Source organism: Sapajus apella, unplaced genomic scaffold (assembly GCF_009761245.1).
Source record: "Sapajus apella isolate SASKATOON/1434 unplaced genomic scaffold, GSC_monkey_1.0 scaffold122, whole genome shotgun sequence".
NCBI lineage: Eukaryota > Metazoa > Chordata > Mammalia > Primates > Cebidae > Sapajus > Sapajus apella.
In genome coordinates this window covers 7,637,849-7,660,888 of record NW_022437062.1, presented here as the reverse complement: position 1 = coordinate 7,660,888, position 23,040 = coordinate 7,637,849, and the positions used below count along the sequence as shown (strand labels likewise).

The 23,040-nt window shown below is 40.4% G+C and overlaps 2 protein-coding genes and 1 long non-coding RNA gene across 15 annotated transcripts in view; 1 reads left to right on the top strand and 2 right to left on the bottom strand.

Moving 5' to 3' along the window:
- SLC12A6 (solute carrier family 12 member 6) overlaps window positions 1-13,303 on the top strand; it is a 100,417-nt gene extending 87,114 nt beyond the window's left edge. For 2 of the 8 annotated variants that reach the window (XM_032261255.1, XM_032261254.1), the window contains 13 exons: window positions 1,032-1,206; window positions 1,494-1,612; window positions 2,796-2,894; window positions 4,763-4,882; window positions 5,655-5,759; window positions 6,160-6,328; window positions 7,660-7,855; window positions 8,425-8,594; window positions 9,159-9,290; window positions 9,897-10,004; window positions 10,211-10,395; window positions 11,099-11,232; window positions 12,586-13,303. In XM_032261255.1, the coding sequence (XP_032117146.1) occupies window positions 1,032-1,206; window positions 1,494-1,612; window positions 2,796-2,894; window positions 4,763-4,882; window positions 5,655-5,759; window positions 6,160-6,328; window positions 7,660-7,855; window positions 8,425-8,594; window positions 9,159-9,290; window positions 9,897-10,004; window positions 10,211-10,395; window positions 11,099-11,232; window positions 12,586-12,677 (1,804 nt within the window). In that variant the 3' untranslated portion in view covers window positions 12,678-13,303. Of the gene's footprint in view, window positions 1-1,031; window positions 1,207-1,493; window positions 1,613-2,795; window positions 2,895-4,762; window positions 4,883-5,654; window positions 5,760-6,159; window positions 6,329-7,659; window positions 7,856-8,424; window positions 8,595-9,158; window positions 9,320-9,896; window positions 10,005-10,210; window positions 10,396-11,098; window positions 11,233-12,512; window positions 12,545-12,585 lie in introns of those variants that run through there. The other 6 variants (XM_032261258.1, XM_032261257.1, XR_004263769.1 and 3 more) reach the window with 5 other exon arrangements.
- On the bottom strand, window positions 12,087-12,588 carry LOC116538735. The gene is made up of 2 exons (XR_004263770.1): window positions 12,260-12,588; window positions 12,087-12,146 (listed from the first exon to the last, which is right to left on the bottom strand). It is a non-coding gene; the product is annotated as an uncharacterized LOC116538735 (long non-coding RNA).
- Window positions 13,304-13,457: 154 nt separating the features above from the next.
- On the bottom strand, window positions 13,458-22,421 carry EMC4 (ER membrane protein complex subunit 4). 6 transcript variants are annotated; one of them, XM_032261263.1, is made up of 5 exons: window positions 22,210-22,409; window positions 21,765-21,879; window positions 18,045-18,198; window positions 17,303-17,463; window positions 13,458-14,773 (listed from the first exon to the last, which is right to left on the bottom strand). In XM_032261263.1, exons 1-5 carry the CDS (start codon window positions 22,293-22,295, stop codon window positions 14,750-14,752), a joined length of 540 nt encoding a protein of 179 aa, XP_032117154.1. In that variant the 5' UTR covers window positions 22,296-22,409; the 3' UTR covers window positions 13,458-14,749. The 6 variants fall into 6 exon arrangements, with proteins under 6 accessions (XP_032117154.1, XP_032117153.1, XP_032117156.1 ...); XM_032261262.1 differs by lacking the exon at window positions 13,458-14,773 and adding an exon at window positions 15,876-16,458 and having other exon boundaries at window positions 22,210-22,406; XM_032261264.1 differs by lacking the exon at window positions 13,458-14,773 and adding an exon at window positions 16,057-16,458 and having other exon boundaries at window positions 22,360-22,421.
- Window positions 22,422-23,040: the final 619 nt, after the last annotated feature.

Sequence of the window (23,040 nt, the reverse complement as noted above, 5' to 3'; positions counted from 1 at the left end):
TTCACCATGTTGACCAGGATGGTCTTGATCTCTTGACCTCGTGATCCACCCGCCTCGGCCTCCCAAAGTGCTGGGATTACAGGCTTGAGCCACCGCGCCCGGCCGATGCCATCTTTCACCCATCAAATTAGCAGTGATCAGGCTGGGCGTGGTGGCTCATGCTTGTAATCCCCGCACTTTGGGAGGCCGAGACGGGTGGATCACCTGAGGTCGGGAGTTCAAGACCAGCCTGACCAACATGGTGAAACCCCATCTCAAAAAAAGTTAGCAGTGATCTTAATATTTTTATTTTAATACATAAGACTGGTATGGAGTGTGCATGTGCCATAAGACTTGAGTACTATTATTCAAATCACTACAAATTTTTATTCATAGCTTTTTATGACACAGAAAAATGCTTATGTTTTAATAATACAGAATTATAGGTGCAGTGAGATCTCAGTTTTTCTAAAAAGCAGATATTTTTGATACTCTGAAGGGGAAAGTTACACCTGAAGCTTAGCTTATTTTCTAGCCCCATATGTATTTTTTTCCTAATATAGGTAAATTTTGATCAAATTTGGCTTTTGATCAAATCTGGCTATCTTTATATTTCATAATATTATTTGCCTCATTTTTGATTCTCTAAAACTTATAAATGGAAAAAAAAGAAAAATGAGCGGGCCAGATGCTGTGTCTCACACCTGTATTCCTAGCACTTTGGGTGGCCAAGGCAGGTGAATCACTTGAGGTCAAGAATTTGAGACCAGCGTGGGCAACATGGTGAAACCCTGTCTCTACTGAAAGTACAAAAATTAGCTGAGTGTGGTGGTGCACACCTGTAATCTCAGATGTTAGGGAAGCTGAGGCAGGAGAATCACTTGAACTTGGAGATGGACTTTGGAGTGAGCCAAGATTGCGCCACTGCACTCCAGCCTGAGTGATAGAGTGAGACAAAAAAAGAAAAAAAAATGAGGGGGTAAATGTCTCTCTAGTATTTCAGTCTAAAGTTATTTCCAGATTAAATTTCCCCACTCGTGTTTCCTTTCCAGATTTGGGGATGCTGTGAAAGGTAATTTGGTGGTGGGCACCTTATCTTGGCCATCCCCATGGGTGATTGTTATTGGCTCCTTCTTTTCAACGTGTGGGGCTGGACTTCAGAGCCTCACAGGTGCACCAAGGCTGCTACAAGCTATTGCTAAGGATAACATCATACCATTTCTAAGAGTAAGTGACCTTTTTAAATGCCCTCTTCTTTTTTTCCCAGCTTTAATGAGAAACAGTATGGTCTTCATGGGCTTAGAAATTACTAGATCATAAATGTAGGGACATGGGTTTTTAGCACAAGACCCTCTAAATTCCACGCATAAGTTTACGTGTGAGTCTGTAATGGTGTTTAAAAGATATCACAGTTGTAACGCTGTTATCTTCCACATGTCTGAAACCGTAGGCTGGAGGAATCAGAGAGCATTGACTCAGTGCTCCTATGCCTGATATTTCCTTTCTGTGTACAGGTTTTTGGCCACAGCAAAGCCAATGGGGAACCTACCTGGGCTTTACTTCTAACTGCTGCCATTGCAGAGCTTGGAATACTTATTGCCTCCCTGGATCTTGTGGCCCCAATTCTTTCCATGTAAGAACCAATGCTTCTCTTCAGTTTTTCTTGTTTAAATGATAAAGAATACATGTTTATTTCCATTAGTCATATAACAGTAGTGACAAGAGTGGGCTAACAACGGATGTAACTTCACTTAAATAAAAATCATTTCTGAGAACTTTCAAGTAGCACTGACTTTTGTAAGTTATTAGGTTTTTGCCTACCTATTTAACTTGAGTTCTTTGGCTTCATTTCTAATTCATTATCAGTTGGTTGTAGCTTTTATGACCACTGTTAGTTTTTTTATTTATTCACCTGTGACTTACTGATGGCTTACTACTTACTACTGATGGCACTGTCTAATATGGTACTCTGGGAATACAAAGATGGATAAGACGATCTTATGGCACTGATAATGGATAAGGAAACCAATAATCCATATATAGTGTGATGAGTGCCATGCTAAAGGTGAACACTGAGTACCACAGGAACACCAAAGCAAGACATCTAAACAGACGGAAATGCAAGAAAGATTTTGTGGAGGAAGTGATACTTGTATCTTGAAGAATGACTGGTTATTTGCTAAGAAAACAAGGGATGACAGCCATTCCAGGCAGAGAATGTGTCTAAAGGAATTAAGGAATGATATAAGGTAGCACATCCGGAGAACTGGAAGTAGTTTGGCTAGAGGGGAGGGTGCATGTTGAGGGAGAAGCAGAATAGAGCAGTAAGTAGACCAGATCACAGAGGACCTGGAAGTAGTGGGTAATCTTTGAGAAGAAAATGATAATGCTTTAGGATGATCAGTCTGGTATAAAAGATGGATTCGAAGGAGGCTAGAATTGAGCTGGGAATGCTAATTGGAAAGAAGATATGAGAGCCTGAGCTAAGGTGATTAGTAATAGAGATGAAAAGGAAGAGAAGCAGCTTAGAGATTTTTAAGTAGAATCCATAGGACTTGGTTAGTGAATTTGGAACAAGGGTAAGGAAGACGAAATGTGGATTATCCTAAGAACAACTGGGTAAAGAGTGGTTGTGTCACTGAGAGAACAGAGAAGGATTAGCAGGTTTGTGGGGAGAGGTTTAAGTTTCTCTGCTTCCTATTTAATCAGGGGTTAGTTGTCTAGAAACAGGCGTCAATACAGCAAAGGTCTCCAGTTACTTAACCCTCAAAGAATCATCTTCCAGTAATAATCATTCCTCTTTTTTTATTCTTCAGGTTTTTTCTCATGTGTTACCTCTTTGTAAACTTGGCATGTGCCTTGCAAACATTACTTCGAACACCCAACTGGAGACCCCGATTCCGCTACTACCATTGGTAAGTCTGCTTCTTCTCTTCTTTTTACTCACATTTGAAGAGAACCCATCTTTGAACTAGAAAACTAGGAGAGTCTGGCTTCTTGATAAAATTTTTTTCTTTGTCAGCCATTTTATACAGTTTCAACTTTGAATTCTAAACTGAATCCTCACCTCCCATCCTGTTTTCCTGTATCACTTCATAATAACTTATAACACCCAATAAGAATAGAGTAAAAGCACAGAATAAGTATTTCCAGCCTGCTATAAATTTCAGGTTAAAACATCCTTCTCTTGCATATTTATTTTCCTGTTTGTCCCTTACGGCTACGGAGTCAGATGATCTAAGTTCCAATCTCAGCTCTACTGTGTCCTACTTTTGTACCCTTCAGCAAAGCACATAACCATGCAAAATTTAATTTAATTTGTTTGTAAAATGGGACTAATAAATCTAAAGTGCTTATCATAGTGCCTGGTACATTTACTATGAGAGCTCTGCTCTCAACGAACTGTTGCTGCTGTTGCTATTGTAGTTAAGTCTCCCCAGTCCTGAAGGGGTCATCATGAAAGTTTTTTGGCTATCATCCCATCTCTTTCCTCTCATAGCTAAGTGCTCATTAATTATGTCCTGTATGTACCTGTTGCTACATTCTTCTTTGCTGACTTTCTCCTTGTTCCCTTTCTGACTTCACTTACCAATGGTGGGCTGTGATGTAACCTTTACTGGGCAAAAATTTAAATCTTCTACTGATTTTTAATGCCTCTAATGCCCTTTGTAGCTTTAACTTTAGTTCAAAGTTCTTTATGCGGCTGGGTGCAGTGGTTCACACCTGTAATCCCAGCACTTTGGGAGGCCAAGGCAGGCAGATCACCTGAGATCGGGAGTTTGAGACCAGCCTGACCAACATGGAGAAACTTTGTCTCTACTAAAAATACAAAATTAGTCTGGCATGGTGGTGCATTCCTGTAATCCCAGCTACTCAGGAAGCTGAGGCAGGAGAATCACTTGAACCATCGCATGAACCCAAGAGGTGGAGATTGTGGTGAGCCGAGATTGTGCCATTGCACTCCAGCCTGGACAACAAGAGTAAAACTCCATCTCAAAAAAAAAAATTCTTTATGAACTTTTTTTGTTGCTATCTTGCTTCTATTTTTCTCTTTCTCTTTGCCTTATATTTTCATTACATCCTAGTTTTCTCCAGATTAACTCTCCTGTTCATTCTTTAAAATTCATCATAGAGCTAGGAAGTTCATTCTGTACACAGAAAACCTTCAGTAAATGTAGTTGTCTACCTAATTTGTGTGATCAAAACAAGTAATTCTTTATTGTCTGCCAGGTTTCTCTTATGTACCGTCCAAAAATAATAGCAAATTTTTCTTAGTGAGTTCTGCAGTTATGCTAATAAATATTTATAAAATTTTAGAAACGTTTACATGAAAATTTTTTAAAAGATCCTAGAGTTATTAACATTTCTGACTGTCTGTCCATCCCTGCTTTGCCACGTAAGTATTAATTGTCCTCAGAACTACAGATGACTTTCATAGTGTTCTGTTATTTATGTTTTTCCAGCAGTTGGAAACATCTTCTAATGCAAAGTACAGTTTGGGGTTTAGTGCCCATCTACTGACTGTTTCATGATAAGACAACCATAGAATTGAGAATAAGCATTTAGAAACTTTTGTGGCAGTTTGACATTGCTGCAGCATCCAGGCATGTGATAATTAAGAATTCATTTTTATTGCATTTTATAAAAGTTCTATTTATAATAGTTTCAAAGTTTTTAATAATCCCTCACTAGAGATATTTGGAGAAGCACCTCTAACATAGGCTTCTTTTTCAGCTACTTTAAAAAATACTTTTTGGTATTTGTTTTGTTTTTAATTTTTTAGGGCCCTTTCTTTCATGGGAATGAGTATCTGTCTGGCTCTGATGTTCATTTCTTCCTGGTATTATGCCATTGTAGCCATGGTAATAGCTGGTATGATCTACAAGTACATTGAGTACCAAGGGTGAGTGTGGATTTAATCTTGATCACAGCTAAAAGTAGCAAGACTAGCTAGTTTGGTTAGAGCCAGCTCAGTGAAAATACATTAAGGACTCAGGTAATTTCATTTTGTTCATAACTATATTTTGTACCCCTAATTCTCTAACCATCTTACCGATGCAAACTTTCATCACAAGGGAAATCCATTGAGAAGGTATGAATGGATCAGTGGAAAATTGCAAAGGACCTATCCAAATAATGATTCATACTAAACGAAGTACAACACAAATATAAATATTTTTACTCATCTTTTCAGTCAAGGGATTGTCTCTGAAATGAAAAAGAAATTAGTTCTGAACAACTTTGTAACTACTAAGACTTACTAACAACTTTCAAAAATGAGGACTAAATAACATTCAGAAGATTACATTGAACTTTCCCTTCTCTGCATTATTTTCAAAGTAACTTAACTTCCAGGTCTGTTATAATTTTCTAATCTAAATTGCTGTTTTACATTATTGCTTTTAAAGAATTACATAGAAGGACTGAATGAGTGACCCCTTCAGGCTTTATGCTGAACTGTTTATGCCTGCAGTCTGTTGGTGCAGGGTGCTGTTTGTTGATCTGCCTACAGCAGGTTCATTATGTTAGTAAAGAACATTTTATCATTAATCTGGGTTTTAATCTTCTACCTTGCACATATGTGATTTTTAGATTCAGAAAAAAAAAAACATTATTCTTTAAAATTATGCTTACTATAGTTTAAATTTGCCTCTGCTCTTTTCTTTTTCTCACAGAGCTGAGAAAGAATGGGGTGATGGTATCCGGGGGCTGTCCCTCAGTGCAGCCCGGTTTGCTTTGCTTCGGTTGGAGGAAGGACCTCCACACACTAAAAACTGGAGGTAAAGAAATCAACACTAGCAGTATTTGGCACATAGTTAACACACAAAAATATGTGCTTTGTTGATTACAGGATAAGAAAACCTTGTGGCTCAAGAAATTGGTATAATGGACCGGTTTTGAACTATTGTAAATCTTTAATTTTTTATTCCCTTTTCTTCATGTCATTTATGATCAAGATTTCTACAATTTATTATTCTTCCTTGAAGACTGATCAACTTGAGATAGTACTGGGAACATTCAAAATAATACTCTCATCCTGTCATTTCCTGTGATCTCTTCCTTCTGTCAAGTTACCTGTTTTATACAGATCTCCTGAATTAAAGGGTGGCGTCTGTCATTCTGTTCCCCAAACCCAAAATGTTTTCTCCTCCCCTCCAACCCCCACCAACCTCTTCACAGGCCTCAGTTGCTTGTATTACTGAAACTAGATGAAGACTTACATGTCAAGCATCCTCGCCTCCTCACCTTTGCCTCACAGCTCAAAGCAGGAAAAGGTCTTACTATTGTGGGCTCTGTCATCGTGGGGAACTTCCTAGAGAACTATGGTGAAGCTTTAGCTGCTGAGCAGGTAAGAGTCAGACTTTGGATGTATTGGAACTCGGTTTACAGAGCTTTGTGATGCTAAGTAGTAAGACCTCAAACTTCTACTTGAATCTTGTTCCTGAGTGATCTAGGAGGTTTCTCACTTAGTGCTGACCTTCGGATACTTTCTCCCAAGTAATAAAGATGAGCCAGAAAATAGTTATTCTTTCTTCCCATTTAAAACATTACTAGATTATAAGATTATTAAGTCTAAACATTATTTTCAAATACACTCCAAACATTAATCTCAGCACTGAGAATAGTCATGTAAATAAATTGATTGCTTGAATTTTGGAGAGGATTCCTCTCAATCTTGTGACAACAAGGAATACTGACCAAATTTTCTTCTCTTTATTAATCTATGTGGTATCATGAGTAAGATTCCTTTGCTACTTCTGGTTAGCTGTTCTGAACACTAAAGTTCTTTAACAAGGAAGTTGTTTTCACTCTAATACTTACTATATATGATAGAACTAATCCTATTGCTTTTGAAATGCCATTGTGTTCAATGGCATTCATTTTGGAATGCTCATGAAATCCTAAACACTAGAAATGCTGAGGAAACATTAGTCCAGAATAATGCTAAAAATTAATAAAAGGTACACAGGATTGAAAATCAGGATAGCCTAGTTCTTAGTCATATCACTAATTTAATCCGTGCCTTTGTGAAAATCATTCCATTTTCCACACCATTATTCCCTTCCTTTTCCCACCAAGAGGGTGGAGTAAGTGTAAATGAGATATCTCCAAATTGGCTTGACTAAATACAGGAATAGTAATGCAACTACTAGTGTCATAAATAATCACCATTAAAATGTCAAAAAGCATATGGGAATGGGAGAAGCAAAAAAGAAAACATACCTGAAAAAATTTTAAAGTGAAACTGAGTCATCATATTGAATTTCTGGTAAGATGAGTCAGGGCATGACTGGGGCTGAGGCAGGAAGAAGATCGTGTTCACGCTAGTGAATCACCCTGGTCAATTGAGAATGTTGAATAATCACTTTATAGAGATCCCTGTTCCCAGTTTTTTGGTATGGTACAAAGGAACAAAAGCAGAAAAAGGAAAAGGCACAGAAACTCCCTGTAGACAACCAGCTACAGAGGTAAAAATATGTAGTAAGCACTTAGAAAGTGAAAAAGACAAAAGATCATGAAATTCCTTTGGGATAATTTTAACTTTTTGGACTTTTCTGTAGGCGATATAGTTTTATGCAGACTTTGGAAACAGGTGGGGGATATAAGATGGAGAAGGAATAATGGGTTAAAAGGTCGAGAGTGAAGCAGTTCAGTGTTGTGCTCCTGTGTCTCTTTCAGACCATAAAGCACCTAATGGAGGCAGAGAAGGTAAAAGGATTCTGCCAGCTGGTGGTGGCCGCCAAACTGAGAGAGGGCATTTCCCACCTCATCCAGTCATGTGGCCTTGGGGGCATGAAGCACAACACAGTGGTGATGGGCTGGCCTAATGGCTGGCGTCAAAGCGAAGATGCCCGCGCTTGGAAGACTTTCATTGGTACCAACCATTTCTCATACAAACCTAAGGGCCTAAGTCAAGGGGATATAGTTAAATCTGTGTCACCTCAGCCTCTTAAAATAGATGCTATTCCATTGCTGAAGCGTAGTCTTATATGGCAACCCAAAACACTGCCAGTAGTAACACCCAGATTCTGCCCATCCCCTTCAGCTTCACATTATGTTCATGAATTACTTATTTCTGTCAGGTCTTGTGCTAGAAATTATCTCCATATTGCCATGTTTTCATATGTGATTTTCTATATTGATGTCCTCACAGGAATTGGAAGGATTGTTCTTCAGCATCATAATCTCCCAAATTCACATATCCCCCCTTAGAAATGTAGTAATCAGAATATACCTAGTAACACAAATTATGGTTCTCAGTCTAATTGTTAGCTACTCAGATTTTTCACAATGATTTCTGTTACTTAATGAGATATAACCTACTAAGTAGATAGGACCCCTTGCTCAAATAAGTGTAAAAAGAGCATTTGCTTGCCTTCCTGATGCAATCGGAAGCAATGCAAGCCTAAGGAGTCTTCTCTGCTTATTCTTTTTTCTCCCTAGGCACAGTTCGAGTGACAACTGCTGCCCATCTCGCACTGCTGGTGGCTAAAAACATCTCCTTCTTTCCCAGCAATGTGGAACAATTTTCTGAAGGCAACATTGATGTGTGGTGGATTGTGCATGATGGGGGGATGCTCATGCTACTACCATTCCTACTGAAACAGCACAAGGTATTTTAGACACCTTTTTTTTCCACAAAAGTCTTTCTCCCTTCTGTCCTGGTTCACTGGACAGATTCTTCCTTTGATTATATAGTGTCGGGGCTTAGAATCAGAAGAGCTAGAAGTTATTCTGGGCTCTCCAGTGATTCCAATTTCAACCTTAAGAGAAATCATTGTCTTTGTATTTGAAACCTGCCTATCGTTTGTATATTGCACACATATACATGCCCATTCTGTGGTAAGACTAAACTGAAATTTAAAATAGTAAATATTATAGTCTGCATGTTGTCATCAATGTACTATCAGAATAAAGCACCCTATTAATGTATCATGAGCCATCTTTTCTTTTGCCAGTGTTTTCTTGTTATGAAATTAAGGACTCCTTAAAAGTGTATTAAATGTGGTGTTTAGTCAATCTTTTGCCCTAATACAATAACATAGCAAGTAGGAAGCTAGGAGCAAATACCCTCATACTATATATAGCAAGGTTCTTCTAGACCACAATGTCTCTTAGGAAGTAACTTTTTTTGCCTCCTTGCTCTAATTTTCCATATACGTATGTCTCTCTCTAAGGTGTGGCGAAAGTGCAGCATACGGATCTTCACAGTAGCCCAACTAGAAGACAACAGTATCCAGATGAAGAAGGACCTAGCCACCTTCCTGTATCACTTGCGCATTGAGGCGGAGGTAGAAGTGGTGGAGATGGTGAGAAAGCTGAGTTTGAGATACAAGAGGTTCATTCCCCCATTCCTCTCCCTGTCTTCCTTGAATCTTTTCTGGTTTGGGAAATTATTCAGCTCTAAATGTGGATTAATCTCCTAGTGCCATAAAAAACAAAACAAAACAAAAAAAACCCCTAATTTGTTGACCTAAGTAGGATGTATATATGATGCATATTTGATGTTGCTTTTTGGTTTTGCATTCTTGTTTATTACACAGCCCTGATATTTCTGCCAGATTCTCATCTGCTTAATATAGTTGCATGAAATTTTAATTCATATATTCAGCTTAAAATCACACATGGCTTTAAAAAAAAATCGAACAGTATTAAAAAGACTAGAGTTTGTGTTTTGTGTTTCAAGGCAACACGTGTATTGGTTAGATCATGAAAAAGATTCTCAGGGCCTCTGGATTTTATCAGCAACCACAAAAACATTATGTAGCTCAATGACTAAACGAAACAGGGGTGAAACTTAGGTTAATATTGTGAGGCTTTCCCTGGCTTAATTTAGTGACTGGAAATAAAAATGTGTGGTTCATCCTTCTTTCTCCTTTGTGCTTTTTGCCCCCTTTGTGTGATGTCTATGGCAGCATGACAGTGACATATCAGCTTATACTTATGAGCGCACTTTGATGATGGAGCAGAGGTCCCAGATGCTCCGGCACATGCGGCTATCCAAAACAGAGCGAGACAGAGAGGTGAGACCTTACTGCATCAATCCAGTCCTGGCTCTCTAAAGTCTGTCACTGAAAAGGATGATACTGTATTGTTTTTGCAGGATGACAAATTCTTTCCTTCTCACTCTGTCAGTTATTCCACTATAACCCCATTATTACTTCAAAATAACTGAAGATGAAGCATGAGAGAAAATTTGGTAGAATAACTTGTGTTGGACCTTCCTCAGGCACAGTTGGTGAAAGATCGAAACTCAATGCTACGATTGACCAGCATTGGCTCTGATGAGGATGAAGAGACAGAAACCTATCAGGAGAAGGTACACATGACTTGGACAAAAGACAAGTACATGGCATCCCGGGGGCAAAAAGCCAAGTCAATGGAAGGATTTCAGGACCTGCTTAACATGCGTCCGTAAGTTTTCCCACTCCCAAGTTTGTCGTGAAATATAATAACCTAATCAGTGGCACAATTTGTGACTTTGCCTGGATACACAGGATAGAGTCTGTTCATTTCACCCCGAATCTAGCCACCTCATTATTGCTTGCCTGTTCCTACTGGCTCCCAATGAACAGTGTACGCAAGCTAACCATCCTCACTATCCACATAGTTCACTTCCATACTGTGTTCTTAGTATAAAATAAGCGAACAGAGAATGAGGAAACCCAGATATTAATATCATAAGGAAATCATTTTAGGCCAGGAACAGTGGCTTATGCCTATAACCCTAGCACTCTGGGAGGCAGAGGTAGGCAGATCACCTGAGGTCAGGAATTTGAGACCAGCCTGGCCAATATGGTAAAACGCTGTCTCTACTAAAAATACTAAAAAAGTTAGCCAGGCATGGTGGTGGGTGCCTGTAATCCCAGCTACTCGGGAGGCTGAGGCAGGAGAATCGCTTAAACCCAGGAGGTAGAGGTTGCAGTGAGCCGAGATCACGCCATTTTACTCCAGCTTGGGCAACGAGTGAAACTCCCTCTCAAAAAAAAAAAAAGAAAAATCATTTTATCAGATTATCCATAGTCAAATGAAAAAGCTCTGGATATCAAGTTTTTAAGGTTGACTGTATAGCTAGTTTTCTTTTTACCTTAACAATCTTAATTTCTTCCCCACTCAGAGACCAGTCCAATGTGAGGCGGATGCATACAGCAGTTAAACTCAATGAGGTTATAGTTAACAAGTCCCATGAAGCAAAGCTGGTTTTATTGAATATGCCAGGGCCACCACGAAACCCCGAGGGTGATGAAAACTGTATCCTTTCCAAGAGTGGGACTTCCAGTAGGGAAAATCTCCTTAGCCTCTTTATGAGATGAGGTAACGAGGTAACTATAAAAAGTTATTGTCTATGCCCCCACTTTCCCTCTTTAAGGAAGACTTAAAAGTCTTAGGTAAGAATTTTTACAAGTTAATTCTTTTAGGGGAGTTGGGGCAAATATAATTCAGTTCTAGAAGACTTTTTAGATGGTGTATTTGCAACATGACAGCTAATATTCAGTGTATAAAACCCTTCCTCACAATCCTACAGAAAGCATATCCACATCCTTTCTCCTTTTCAGGCTCTACTCGCTTTGCAAAACCTTTTTATTTTGGATAAAGTTAGGGAAGATGCTGAGATAGACCCTCCTTTAACTCAGGGGAAAAAAGAGATATGGATTCTTCATCATACCTTCATCCCAGGACTTCTGGCATGAGGGAAACTGTTCAGCACTGCAACCACATAGATTAGCTTATTCCCACCAGTATCATTTTTAAAAAAGAGGTTTAGGCCAGGCGTGGTGGCTCATGCCTATAATCCCAGCACTTGGGAGGCCAAGGCAGGTGGACCAACTGAGGTCACGAGTTCGAGACTAGCCTGGCCAACATGGTGAAACCCCGTCTCTACTGAAAATACAAAAATTAGCTGGATGTGGTGGCGGGTGCCTATAATCCCAGCTACTCAGGAGGCTGAGGCAGGAGAATCGCTTGAACCTGGGAGGCGGAGGTTGTAGTGAGCTGAGATCACACCATTGCGCTTCAACATACGCAACAAGAGCGAAACTCCCTCTCAAAAAAAAAAAAAAAAGAAAGACAAAAAGGAAAGAAAGAAAAAAAGGTCTTTAAAAAAAAAAAAAGACAAATTGAACTGGCAGAAAAATCTGACTTGAGCAGCTTCACTTAGAAATTACCTGGGTTCGGAGGCGGAGGTTGCGGTGAGCCGAGATGGCGCCATTGCACTCCAGCCTGGGTAACAAGAGCGAAACTCCGTCTCAAAAAAAAAAAAAAAAAAAAAAGAAATTACTTGGGTTCTCTCTAGGAATCTTGTTAGCTGCCCTATTGTGGCTTTTTTTCTTCTTTCATCATTTTTATCTTATTTAGAATAACATTTGTAGGTTTTCCCATTTTTTAAATAACATTTAGAAAATAACAAACCAGGAGTCTTGTATTATGTATGCACCTGGATCCCTGGTTACTTCACAGGGTTAATTTCAATACAAAGTTCAGACTTTTCTGAATATATAATTAAGCAGCTAATTTTATAGCTCTATGATCAGGTAACTTCAGATTATGATGCCAGGTTGTAAGTTTGTACTTTTCTTTTGCCTGTCTCCTTGACAAGTTCTGAAGACATGGAGTTCCTAGAGGTGCTTACCGAGGGACTAGAGCGAGTCCTGCTTGTCCGGGGTGGTGGCAGTGAAGTGATCACCATTTATTCATAATCTACTCTGAATGACTGTGCTTGGCCTGTTTTCTTAAAAAGACCTACATCCTCCATGGAAGTGCCAGCTCATTACTACCACTCCCACTCAACTAGAAGCCTGTGTTGTATACGCATCACACTGAACTCTTGATGAGCTGAGCTTCAAGTACCTGTGTTAAAGAGCTCCCATCTGATCTACAGTCCTTACAGAAAAAGCAAGTACTCCCTCAACATCAGAACAATGTTCAAGTCTTAGGAGCCACGTCTGACCAGTCAAAGGCAAGTTAGAATTAACAAGCTGAGCCAATAAATGAATTGGTAAAAGGGATGCTAGAAATTCAACTGAAGAAAAAAAGTCAAGTACATATTCGACATTAAAGATGAATCTCAGAAGCCATGGTTCAATGATGGCACTGTGGGGATGACCACCAGACACAGCTTCATCTTACTGAAGAATTTATGGTCAAGTATATGTGGACCTATTATCCTTGGCAAGCCAAGATGCGAACATTTTTTAGCTCTATTTCTTTAGTATACCCACTGCTCTAATTTTATATTAGGATACTAATGTACAAAACTTGAAACACAGCTGCAGCCTCTACTTCTTCATAAATATTTCCCCCAAAAACCAGATTTAAGTATCCATACTGTGTCAGTGTATACTTCAACTGTGTCTCTTAGCTCAGAACCTGTTCTGTGGTTGTAACACAGGCAGTTGCCATGGAAATTGTTTTTGGTAAGGTAAAAATTATTTCTTTCAGGTTCCTTTCAAATGGCCAAACTAAGAGAAGTCCAAAAGGAGGCTATTAACATTTACTGCAATAGTCTTTGTTTCTTTATACAACATGGACAAAACATACAAGCTGTTATCTAAGAAGTGCAGGTCATGATGCACATTAACCAACAGGTTCTACTTCCCCCTGCTCCACCCACCGCCCTCCCCCATGCCTTTTTTTATGCCCTCTTATTAAGCATAGGTCAGAAAATCTTAAGGAACAAATTCTAGGAAAACTGGCTAAAAATCCTTCCCTGAAAGCACTAGACTATCTTTTAAAGGGCACATCTAGCAATGGAATTGGAAGTTCTAGAGCCATACTCTTTCCTTGGTACCAGTTACTGAGTGGCTACTCTCCTTATCTACTTTACTAAAATGGCATTCAGATTGGCATTGGCCTGTTCAAGAAATTTTACTTTCACTAAGAAATCTGTTGCCTCATCTACAAAGCCGTAGTTAAGACTTAAGACATTCAACTTAATGCCAAGTATAAGCATTTTCCCCTTTTTCTTTCAATTTTATCCTTCATTTTGACTACAGAAAGTTGGCTCTGAACTAAGAAATTAACCAAGCCAACAGTCTTCTATTTGTTTTGTTTTCAGAAAGTTCAGGCTGGGTGCTATGGCTCACACCTGTAATCCCAGCACTTTTGGAGGCTGAGGCAGGTGAATCACTTGAGATCAGGAGTTCAAGACCAGCCTGGCTGACATGGTGAAACCCTGTGTCTATTAAAAATACAAAAATTAGCCAGGTTTGGTGGCACACACCTGTAATCCCAGCTACCACAGGAGGCTGAGGCAGGAGAATCTTTTTAACCCAGGAGGCGGAGGTTGCAGTGAGCCAGGATTGCACTACTGCACTCTAGGATGGGCAACAGAGCAATAGTTCATCTCAAAAAGAAAAAAGAAAGTTCAGTGTGCCAAGGAAATACTTGTGCAAGCTCAGCTTTTTATTTACTTATTTACTGATCACACAACATCTGGCTTACAAGCATAGGGAAACTGGCTGGCTGAGCAGTAATTTCAAGTATGTGAAATCTTCATTTCTTTTACATACTAGGTATTTAGACAAACTTTTCTTGCCTGTATTCATGGCTGTTTTTGAATTTCAATTTATTAGTCACAAGTAGTGCCACTCGTTTGATTACTCAGTAGGACATGAAGCAAGCTGACCTGAGTGTCACAGATTATTCATTTGACCTGTAAGTAAAGAGAAAACTCTTCACTGTAGCTTAAGAAATTGAGTAATTTTGATTTGTTCCCTTTGCTCTTTCTTCAACCTCCAGGCACACTCAGGATGGCAAAGCAAATAGGATCTTAAGTCTTTTTTTCTGTTCCCCCCTGCAGATGATAGCATTTTTTATAACTCCCACTGCAACACTCCATTGCTTAGTTGCTTGTAACAGTAGTGAGTCAGGTCCCGCAGGATTTAGTATCTTTTTTTTTGAGACAGTTTTGTTCCTATTGCCCAGGTTGGAGTGCAATGGAGCGATCTCAGCTCACTGTAACCTCCAATTCCCAGGTTCAAGTGATTCTCCTACCACAGCCTCCTGAGTAGATGGGATTACAGGCATGCGCCACCACACCTGGCTAATTTTGTATTTTTAGCAGAGATGGGGTTTCTCCATGTTGATCAGGCTGGTCTCAAACTCCCGACCTCAGGTGGTCTGCCTGCCTTGGCCTCCCAGAGTGCTGGCGTGAGCCACTGTGCCTGGCCAGGATCCAGTATCTTAAAGACCCGTACTGTAAAGGTCAGCCTGCCTAGGAATTCCCCCACATTTACACACACCCCTGGCCAAAGTGGTATTTTTGTTTCCACGTAGAACAAAGTATGGGCAGACAATAAAAGTTAGTTTTAGAAGTGCTGTTTGTGGTTGGAGCTCTGTAAAAATCTTTTAAAGGGATAAGGGAATTAGTGGCCATTAATGTAGCCACTACTCAAAATCACTGTTACATGGAAAAATGGTTATTAGGCCAGATGTACACTAATCTCTGTCTAGAGCATTTCATGTCTGTATGTGTTGCTATGGTGTCTCCAAAGTCTTTCATCTCTCTTAATCACTGCAAATAAAGCAATACTGAAAACTTGAGAATGCACCTTAGGGGAAAGGGCTGTTTCAAGAGAAAAGACAAAGGAAATACCTGCCTTTTGAATAAGATCAAGCTTTTGAGTCTTACCTATGACTTTACCAGGGCAGATTAGAAATTCACATCCTCCTACTGCTGACCCTCTGCCTTTAATAGCTATCTTAAAAGCTTAAGTCTGAACTGCAGCATCTGCTTGACAGGTGCCAGCTTCCTCTCGGCAGGGGTAAGATCACTATATGTATCTTCTGTTGCCTCAGATTCCTGTGGCCCCAAGGATCCCACCAATCCTCATTCCCCCCAAACATGTTAACATGAAATCCCTTATTGTGGGTATTAAAACAACAGTTAGACTGTATGCATGTTTATGTGCTCTTTTGTTCTGGTTTATTTTTCTTTTCATCATGTATAAGCTGAATCCAGCATTATTTTCTTACATCTTCCATAAGTGTCTCCCAACAGAATTTTTATGATGTCCCAGCTTGTATTAAATAGAAGTGAAATATTAAGGAAAATAGATTTAAGGGAACTTGTGCAACTTTTTTTATGCATTGTTCTCAACCATTTAATTTATTGAAAGGATATGCTGCTACACTTCATGATTTAGCAGCAGTTATTCTCTTGTTTACATAGAGTTATGATTTTATTTGTTGTTTTGCTCTGTACTGGAAACATAAATAAAGTTTTCTACATTATTTTCAGTCAGGGGTTCTGGTATAGTTTCTTTGTGTTTATAGTAATATGCACATTGTCCTTCTAGGACCTGTCACCCCACCATGGAGAAAAGAGCTTTGTGGTTCTTTTTAACATGAGTGATGATTTTAAGAGTATGCTGAGAAGCCACTGGGCTTAAAGAAGGATGTAAAGACCCAAATACATAGGCAGCAGCTGTTGCTTTCTCAGGTTCACAAAAGCAGTCCTCCACCACTGAACTCCATTCTCTGAAAGAAGAAAGGATAAATAGGTGAGTGGCAAATTAGTGTTAAAAATAACTTCCTGATTCAATTACTTAATACTTTAACCACAAGCTCTATTTTGCCTATTTTTAAAAAAGAACTTCCAGGACAGGCGCAGTAGCTAATCTTAACACTTCGGGAGGCTAAGGCGGGGGCAGATCGCTTGAGCCCAGGATTTCAAGAACAGTCTTGGCAACATGGTGAAACCATGTCTCTACAAAAAATACAAAAATTAGCCGGGCGTGGGGTTGCGCACCTGTAGTCCCAGCTACTTGGGAGGGTGAGTACTTGAGCCTGGAGGTCAAGGCTACAGTGAGCCATGATTACACCGCTGCACTCCAGCCTGGGCAAAAGGGCAAGACCTTGTTTCAAAATAGTAACTTAAAAACTCCTAATGGCTCTTATTTTTTAAGAAACTCTAGGCCAGGCGTGGTGGCTCATGGCTATAATCCTAGCACTTTGGGAGGCCGAGGCAAGCGGATCACTTGAGGTCAGGAGTTTGAAATTAGCCTGGCCAACAAGATGAAACCCCATCTGTACTAAAAAATACAAAAAAATCTGGGCATGGTGGCAGGCACCTGTAATCCCAGCTAATTGGAAGGCTGAGGCAGGAGAATTGCTTAAACCTGGGGGGCAGAGGTTGTAGTGAGCCAAGATCGCACCACTGCACTCCAGCCTGGGCAACAGAGGGAGACTCCATCTCAAAAAAAAAAAAAAAAAAAAAAAAAAAAGAAACTCTAATACCAACTCTAATTTCCCCACCATCAAGTAAGTCAGCTATTCACTGTATACTACAACCACCCAGAATTCAGCTTTTCTTTTGCCTTACCTCAGGGGGCTCAATGAAAGCTAACCAATCTGATGCATGTGTAGGCAACAGTCCCATGGACTGGCACTTGTAAACAGCCAATGCCAAACCCATCAGGTTTCCAATGAGATACACCAAACCCTGAAGAAACTTCTGGCTTGAACTCTCTAACATCTTGAAAGCTGTTGGGGTAACAGAAGATGTCAAAACCAAAAGAACTCTTTCCCCCAATATGAATCAAGCCAACCATATATTAAAATCACACAGACCCATAGTAAGACAGCAAAGAGGACCATTAAAGGCAAAAAGAAAATCGTGGTAAGCACTATATTCCCCTCCATGCCACCACCATTACCCCACCACTCTATATGCCTGTTAGCCAAAAACTGTCCTTAAGAATTTGCCTTTAATTCCTTTTTTTTTCTTTTGAGATGGAGTCTCACTTTATCACCCAGGCTGGCATGCAGTGGTGTGATCTCGGCTCACTGCAACCTCCGTTTCCAAGGTTCAAGTGATTCTCCTGTCTCAGCCTCCCAAGTAGCTGGGATTACAGGCGTATGCCACCACGCCCAGCTGATTTTTGCGTTTTTAGTACAGATGGGGTTCCACTGTGTTGGCCAGGCTGGTATCAAACTCCTGACCTCAGACGATCTACCCACCTCGGCCTCCCAAAGTTGCTGGGATTACAGATGTGAGCCACCACACCTGGCCTGCCTTTAATTCTTAAAACTTATGGAAGGGTTATTGTTTCAAGAATACTTACTGGCTGAAATGGCCATAAGTGCCTGAATGGGTCGCCAGGCCATCATACACACCATCATAGTAGGAAAGATGGAGATGGTATTGCCTGCCATGTACATGATGAAGAGGTTCATGGGAATCTGTTTAAGGGGACCCAAGGCGATGTCCCAACAGCGCTGAAACAAACACAATTTTAACCCTCTGATCAACACCCTCAGATTTGCATGACATTAACAAACTTAACCCACTGACATATATGTAACACTGCACTCAACAACTGCAGAATTCACATTCTTTTCAAACACAGGATATTTATAAAAACTGACCACTTGCTGAACCATGAACAAAATGTCAATCTCAAAGAATGTATATTGTATAAAACATATTCTTTGACTATAATGCAATTAGATTAGAAACAATTTTATAGTAACTAGAAAAATCTCATGTTTGGAATTAACAATCATACATGAATCAATGAAATTATAATGGAAAATGGAATTATAGCAAAAATACCACATTTTGAAACTTGGGGAACACAGGTAGAGCTCTTGAGAAATTTGTAACTTTAAATACATACTATTTGGTTGGTACAAAAGTAATTGCAGTTTTTGCCATTAAAAGTAATGGCAGTCTGGCCAGGCGTGGTGGCTCATGCCTGTAATCCCAGCACTTTGGGAGGCCAAGGCGAGTGGATCACCTGAGGTCAGGAGTTCAAGACCAGCCTGGCCAAGGTGGTGAAACCCCATCTCTACTAAAAATAAGAAAAAATTAGAAGAAATAAAAAACAAAACAAAAATACATATATATATGAAAAAATTAGTTAGGCATGGTGGTGGGTTCCTGTAATCCCAGCTACTTGGGAGGCTGAGGCAAGAGAATTGCTTGAACCAAGGAGGCAGAGGTTGCAGTGAACCAAGGTCATGCCATTGCACTCCAGCTTGGGTAATAAGAGCAAAACTCTGTCTCAAAAAAAAAAAAAAAAAAAAGTAATGGCAGTCTAAAAAAAAGCATCTATTTCAAAAAACCAAAAAAAAAAAAAAAAAAAGGATTTTTGAAAAGATTAATAAAATCCATACTGGTCATGGCTACAGTGACCTATAAAAATAAATGAAAATAATTTTTAAAAAGTCAGTCCAGGCATGGTGGCTTACACCTGTAATCTCATCATTTTGGGAGGCCAAAGCAGGTGGATCACGAGGTCAGGAGTTAAAGACCAGCCTGCAAACATAGTGAAACCCTGTCTCTACTAAAAAATACAAAAAATTAGCTGGGCGTGGTGGACAGTTGTAATTCCAGCTACTTGGGAGGCTGAGGCAAGAGAATCACTTGAACCAGGGAGGCAGAGGTTGAAGTGAGTCAAGGACATTGCACTCCAGCCCGGACTACAGTGCGAGACTCCGACTCAAAAAAAAAAAAAAAAAAAAAAAAGTCAATACTGGTAAGCCTGATGAAGAAAGGAGACAAATATTCAACATCAGGAATGAAAAAAGGCCCATCACAGATCTTGCATATAGGGAAGCGATCATATTATCAACAACTTTATGTGGATACATTTGAAATTTTAGGAAATGGGTAAGTTCCTAGAAAAAATATAACAAAATGACACGAGAAATTAGAAATATAAATAGTCCCAGGCTGGACACAGTGGCTTATGCCTATAATCCCAGCACTTTGGGAGGCAGAGGCAAGTGAATCACCTGAGATCAGGAGTTCAAGACCAGCCTGACCAACATGGCAAAACCCCATCTCTACTAAAAATACAAAACAGCTAGGCATGGTAGCGCGTGCCTGTAATCCCGGCTACTAGGGGGTGCTGAGCCAGGAGGATCACTTGAACCTGGGAGGTGGAGGCTATAGTGAGCCGAGATTGTGCCACCACACTCCAACCTGGGCAACAAAGTAAGATTCTGTCTCAAAAATTATATATAAATAGAAAAAGAACTATAAATAGCCCCTATAACTGTCAAATAAATTACAGTTAAGCCCAGATGGCTTCCCTTGGCAAATTCTACTTAACATTTAAGGAAAAAATAAAGTTAGGCTGGGTGTGGCCAAGGTGGGTAGATTGTGTGAGCTGAGGAATTTGAGACCACCCTGGGCAACATGGTGAAACCCTATCTCTACAAAAAATACAAAAAATCTGCCCAATGTGGTAGAGTATGCCTGTAATCCCAGCTGCTTGGAGGCTGAGGAAGGAGGATCCCATGAGCCCAGGAGATAGGGGCTGCAGTAAGGTGAGATTGTGCCACTGTACTCTAACCTGAGTGACAAAGTGAGACCCTGTCTCCAAAAAAAGAAAAAAGAGAGCTAATCTTACATAAACTCTTTAAGAGAATTAAAAAATGCACATTCCACAACTAATTACATGGGGCCTCATAAATACCATAACCTGACAAGGACATTAAGGGAAAAGTTTATGAGCCGATATTACTCATGATTCTAAATGAAAAAATCCTAAACAAAATATTAACAAAGTAAATCTAGCTATATTAGAAACATTATCATATATATAAATGATATGTGGAAATATAAAGTAAGTAAACAGGACAGGAATTGCCATGAGGGTAGGCTTCACTAAGAAGCTAACATATGAGAGACCTAAAGGAGAGAAGCAAATCATACAAGTACCTGGGGAGGAGCATTTCAGAAGGAGGGAAGAACAAGTATAAAAAGCCTGCAATGGGAGTTTGTATGGCATCTTTAAAGAGCAGCAAGAAGGCTATTGTGACTACCGTGGACTCGGCAAAGGGGAAAATGGTAGAAGTTGTTAAAGATATTACAAGGAGCTTGATCAATGCAGACTTATGTAGACATTATAAAAACGGGCTGTTATGCTGAATGAATGTAGAGCTACAGGAGGGTTTTTTGTAGGAATGACTTATGTTTTAAAAGTATCATTCTAACTGCTGTGCTGGGAATAGACTACAGGGGGCAAATGGCAAGCGCAGTTAGTTACAAGTCTATTGCAGAAGGACACAAAGAGGAATCTTTTGGAAATGAAAGATAAGTTATTTTAAGATGGTGGTTTCATGGGGGTATACCACTGTGAAAGCACATCAGATCCTATCCTTTAAACTAGTGGTTCTCAAATGAGGGCAGTTTGCCTCCTGAGAGACATATGATAATGTTGGAGACATTTCTAGTGTCACAACTAGGCAGGGACACTACTGGCATATAATGGGTAGAGGCCAAGGATGCTGCTAAACATCCCACAGTGCAAGTACAGTACCCCATAGCAAATAATTATCCAGCCCAAAATGTTAATAGTGCCAAGGCTGAAAAAAACATGCTTTAATTGAATGTGGTTGTACATAAACTATACCCCAAAATAACTGACTTTTTTAAAAGTCTACTGCAGAAATCTAGATCGTTGCTTGGGTCGGGATGAGAGGTGAACACAGTAAGTAGTAGTAGATAAAGTCAACAGAATATCCTGACAGTTGGATATGTGGTGTAAGGGAACTAGAGTAGAAAAAAAGATCACTTCAACTGGAAGATGTTGCCACCAAAAGATCGTTTTCAACCTACTTTCTTATATGTTATGTTCCAAACATCTTTTATTTTTCAAACTATTAAGCACTTTTGTAGCTGATATATAAACTACCGAAATACCAGTCTCAAGCAGTTTAGTTTCCAAATATTCAAGATAAGGGCTATCTACAGTAATTTCACCTGGGAGAAGAGGATGGGTATATGAGTCAGGAGTGGCCCAAGGACTACGGTAACATCTATACCTCTGTACCTTCTCCACCAGGATCCGGTCTGTCTCTTGCACGCTGGTATCAGGCACTTGCTTGTCCAAGTAACCGACTGGGTAGAGTGAGTCTCCCTGGCCACTGCCCCGGTCACTTCGACCCCTAAAAAACCAAACCAAGAAACTAAAGCTGCAACCTCTCGACACTTCATATACCACATTTCCTGATCTACCAATCATAGGAATAAAGACGTTCAGATGCATCTACTCAGATTAGACCAAGCTCTCTCGTGTGTTCCTCAGTCCCTTATCAGGAGGACTGACGTAAACATTCTTTGGGCAGAGAAACCTCCACGGCAGAAAAACCGATACCTCCCCAGGTGATGTCTGTATGCCACCCATCTTTTTCAGAGTTATGACTGAGGGCTCGGGTCTCATTACTCTGGTGCTGTTCTGGGATGAAGAGTGACGTACACTTGCCCAAGTGCCTCACCTGCTGCCTCCTCCAGGCCCGCTTAGCTCAATGGCCCACTTGAAGCGCCGGCCTCGGTTAGCCACCAGGCCCCCCTGGGCCGTCATGGCAACAGCTGCGTTCTATACAGCACTGATGCTTCTCACTCAAAAACCTCCGCAACAGGCCCACCTGCGTTCTCTCCTTTGTCTCACTCCGTAAATGCACTTCCGGCGCGTGAATACAGACGTCATTTCCGCCCCTGAAATTGGCGGTGTTGCCGGTTGTGGAGTCCGTGTTTGGATTTAGAAAAGCTGGGAGGAGAGAAAAGCAGGCAAGACTTAGTGCTTCCTAAAGCCATTTTCGCGCGCTCCCTACTTTTTGAATATGCGTGTTATGTTTTCCTGGACCTCTGAGGTGCGCTTTATGGGGCTGAAGGAAAGCCTATACCGACAGCGTTAAGAATTGGTGGGCGGATCACCTGAGGTCAGGAGTTCGAGACCTGTCGGGCCTATATGGTGAAACCCCATCTCTGGTAAAAATACAAAACATTAGCCAAGCCTGAGTGGCGGGAGCCTGTAATCCCAGCTACTCAGTAGGCTGAGGCAGGAGAATCGGTTGAACTCAGGAGGCTGAGGCAGGAGAATCGCTGGAACTCGGGAGGCGGAGGTTGCAGTGAGATGAGACCTCGCCATTGCTCTCCAGCCTGGGCAACAGGAGTGAAACTCCGTCTCAGGGGAAAAAAAAAAAAAAGGCAGCAGCAGCCGAGAAAAGCTTCTTAACCTCCTACCCGCTCCCTGGAAGGAAAGATTCAAGTCCTGTGTTTAAACCCTAGTTTGACCTTGAACGAGTTACTTAGTAGTTTCTGAGTAT

Bases quoted from the DNA above. Each gene is read 5' to 3' on its own strand.
- EMC4 (XM_032261262.1), bottom strand. From the start codon at position 22,295: ATGACGGCCCAGGGGGGCCTGGTGGCTAACCGAGGCCGGCGCTTCAAG. The intron at 21,880-22,209 runs GTGAGGCACTTG...TTGGTTTTTTAG, and splicing joins GGGCCTGGAGGAGGCAGCAG to GGGTCGAAGTGACCGGGGCA. The intron at 18,199-21,764 runs GTACAGAGGTAT...TGTTTGTTTCAG, and splicing joins ACCGGATCCTGGTGGAGAAG to CGCTGTTGGGACATCGCCTT.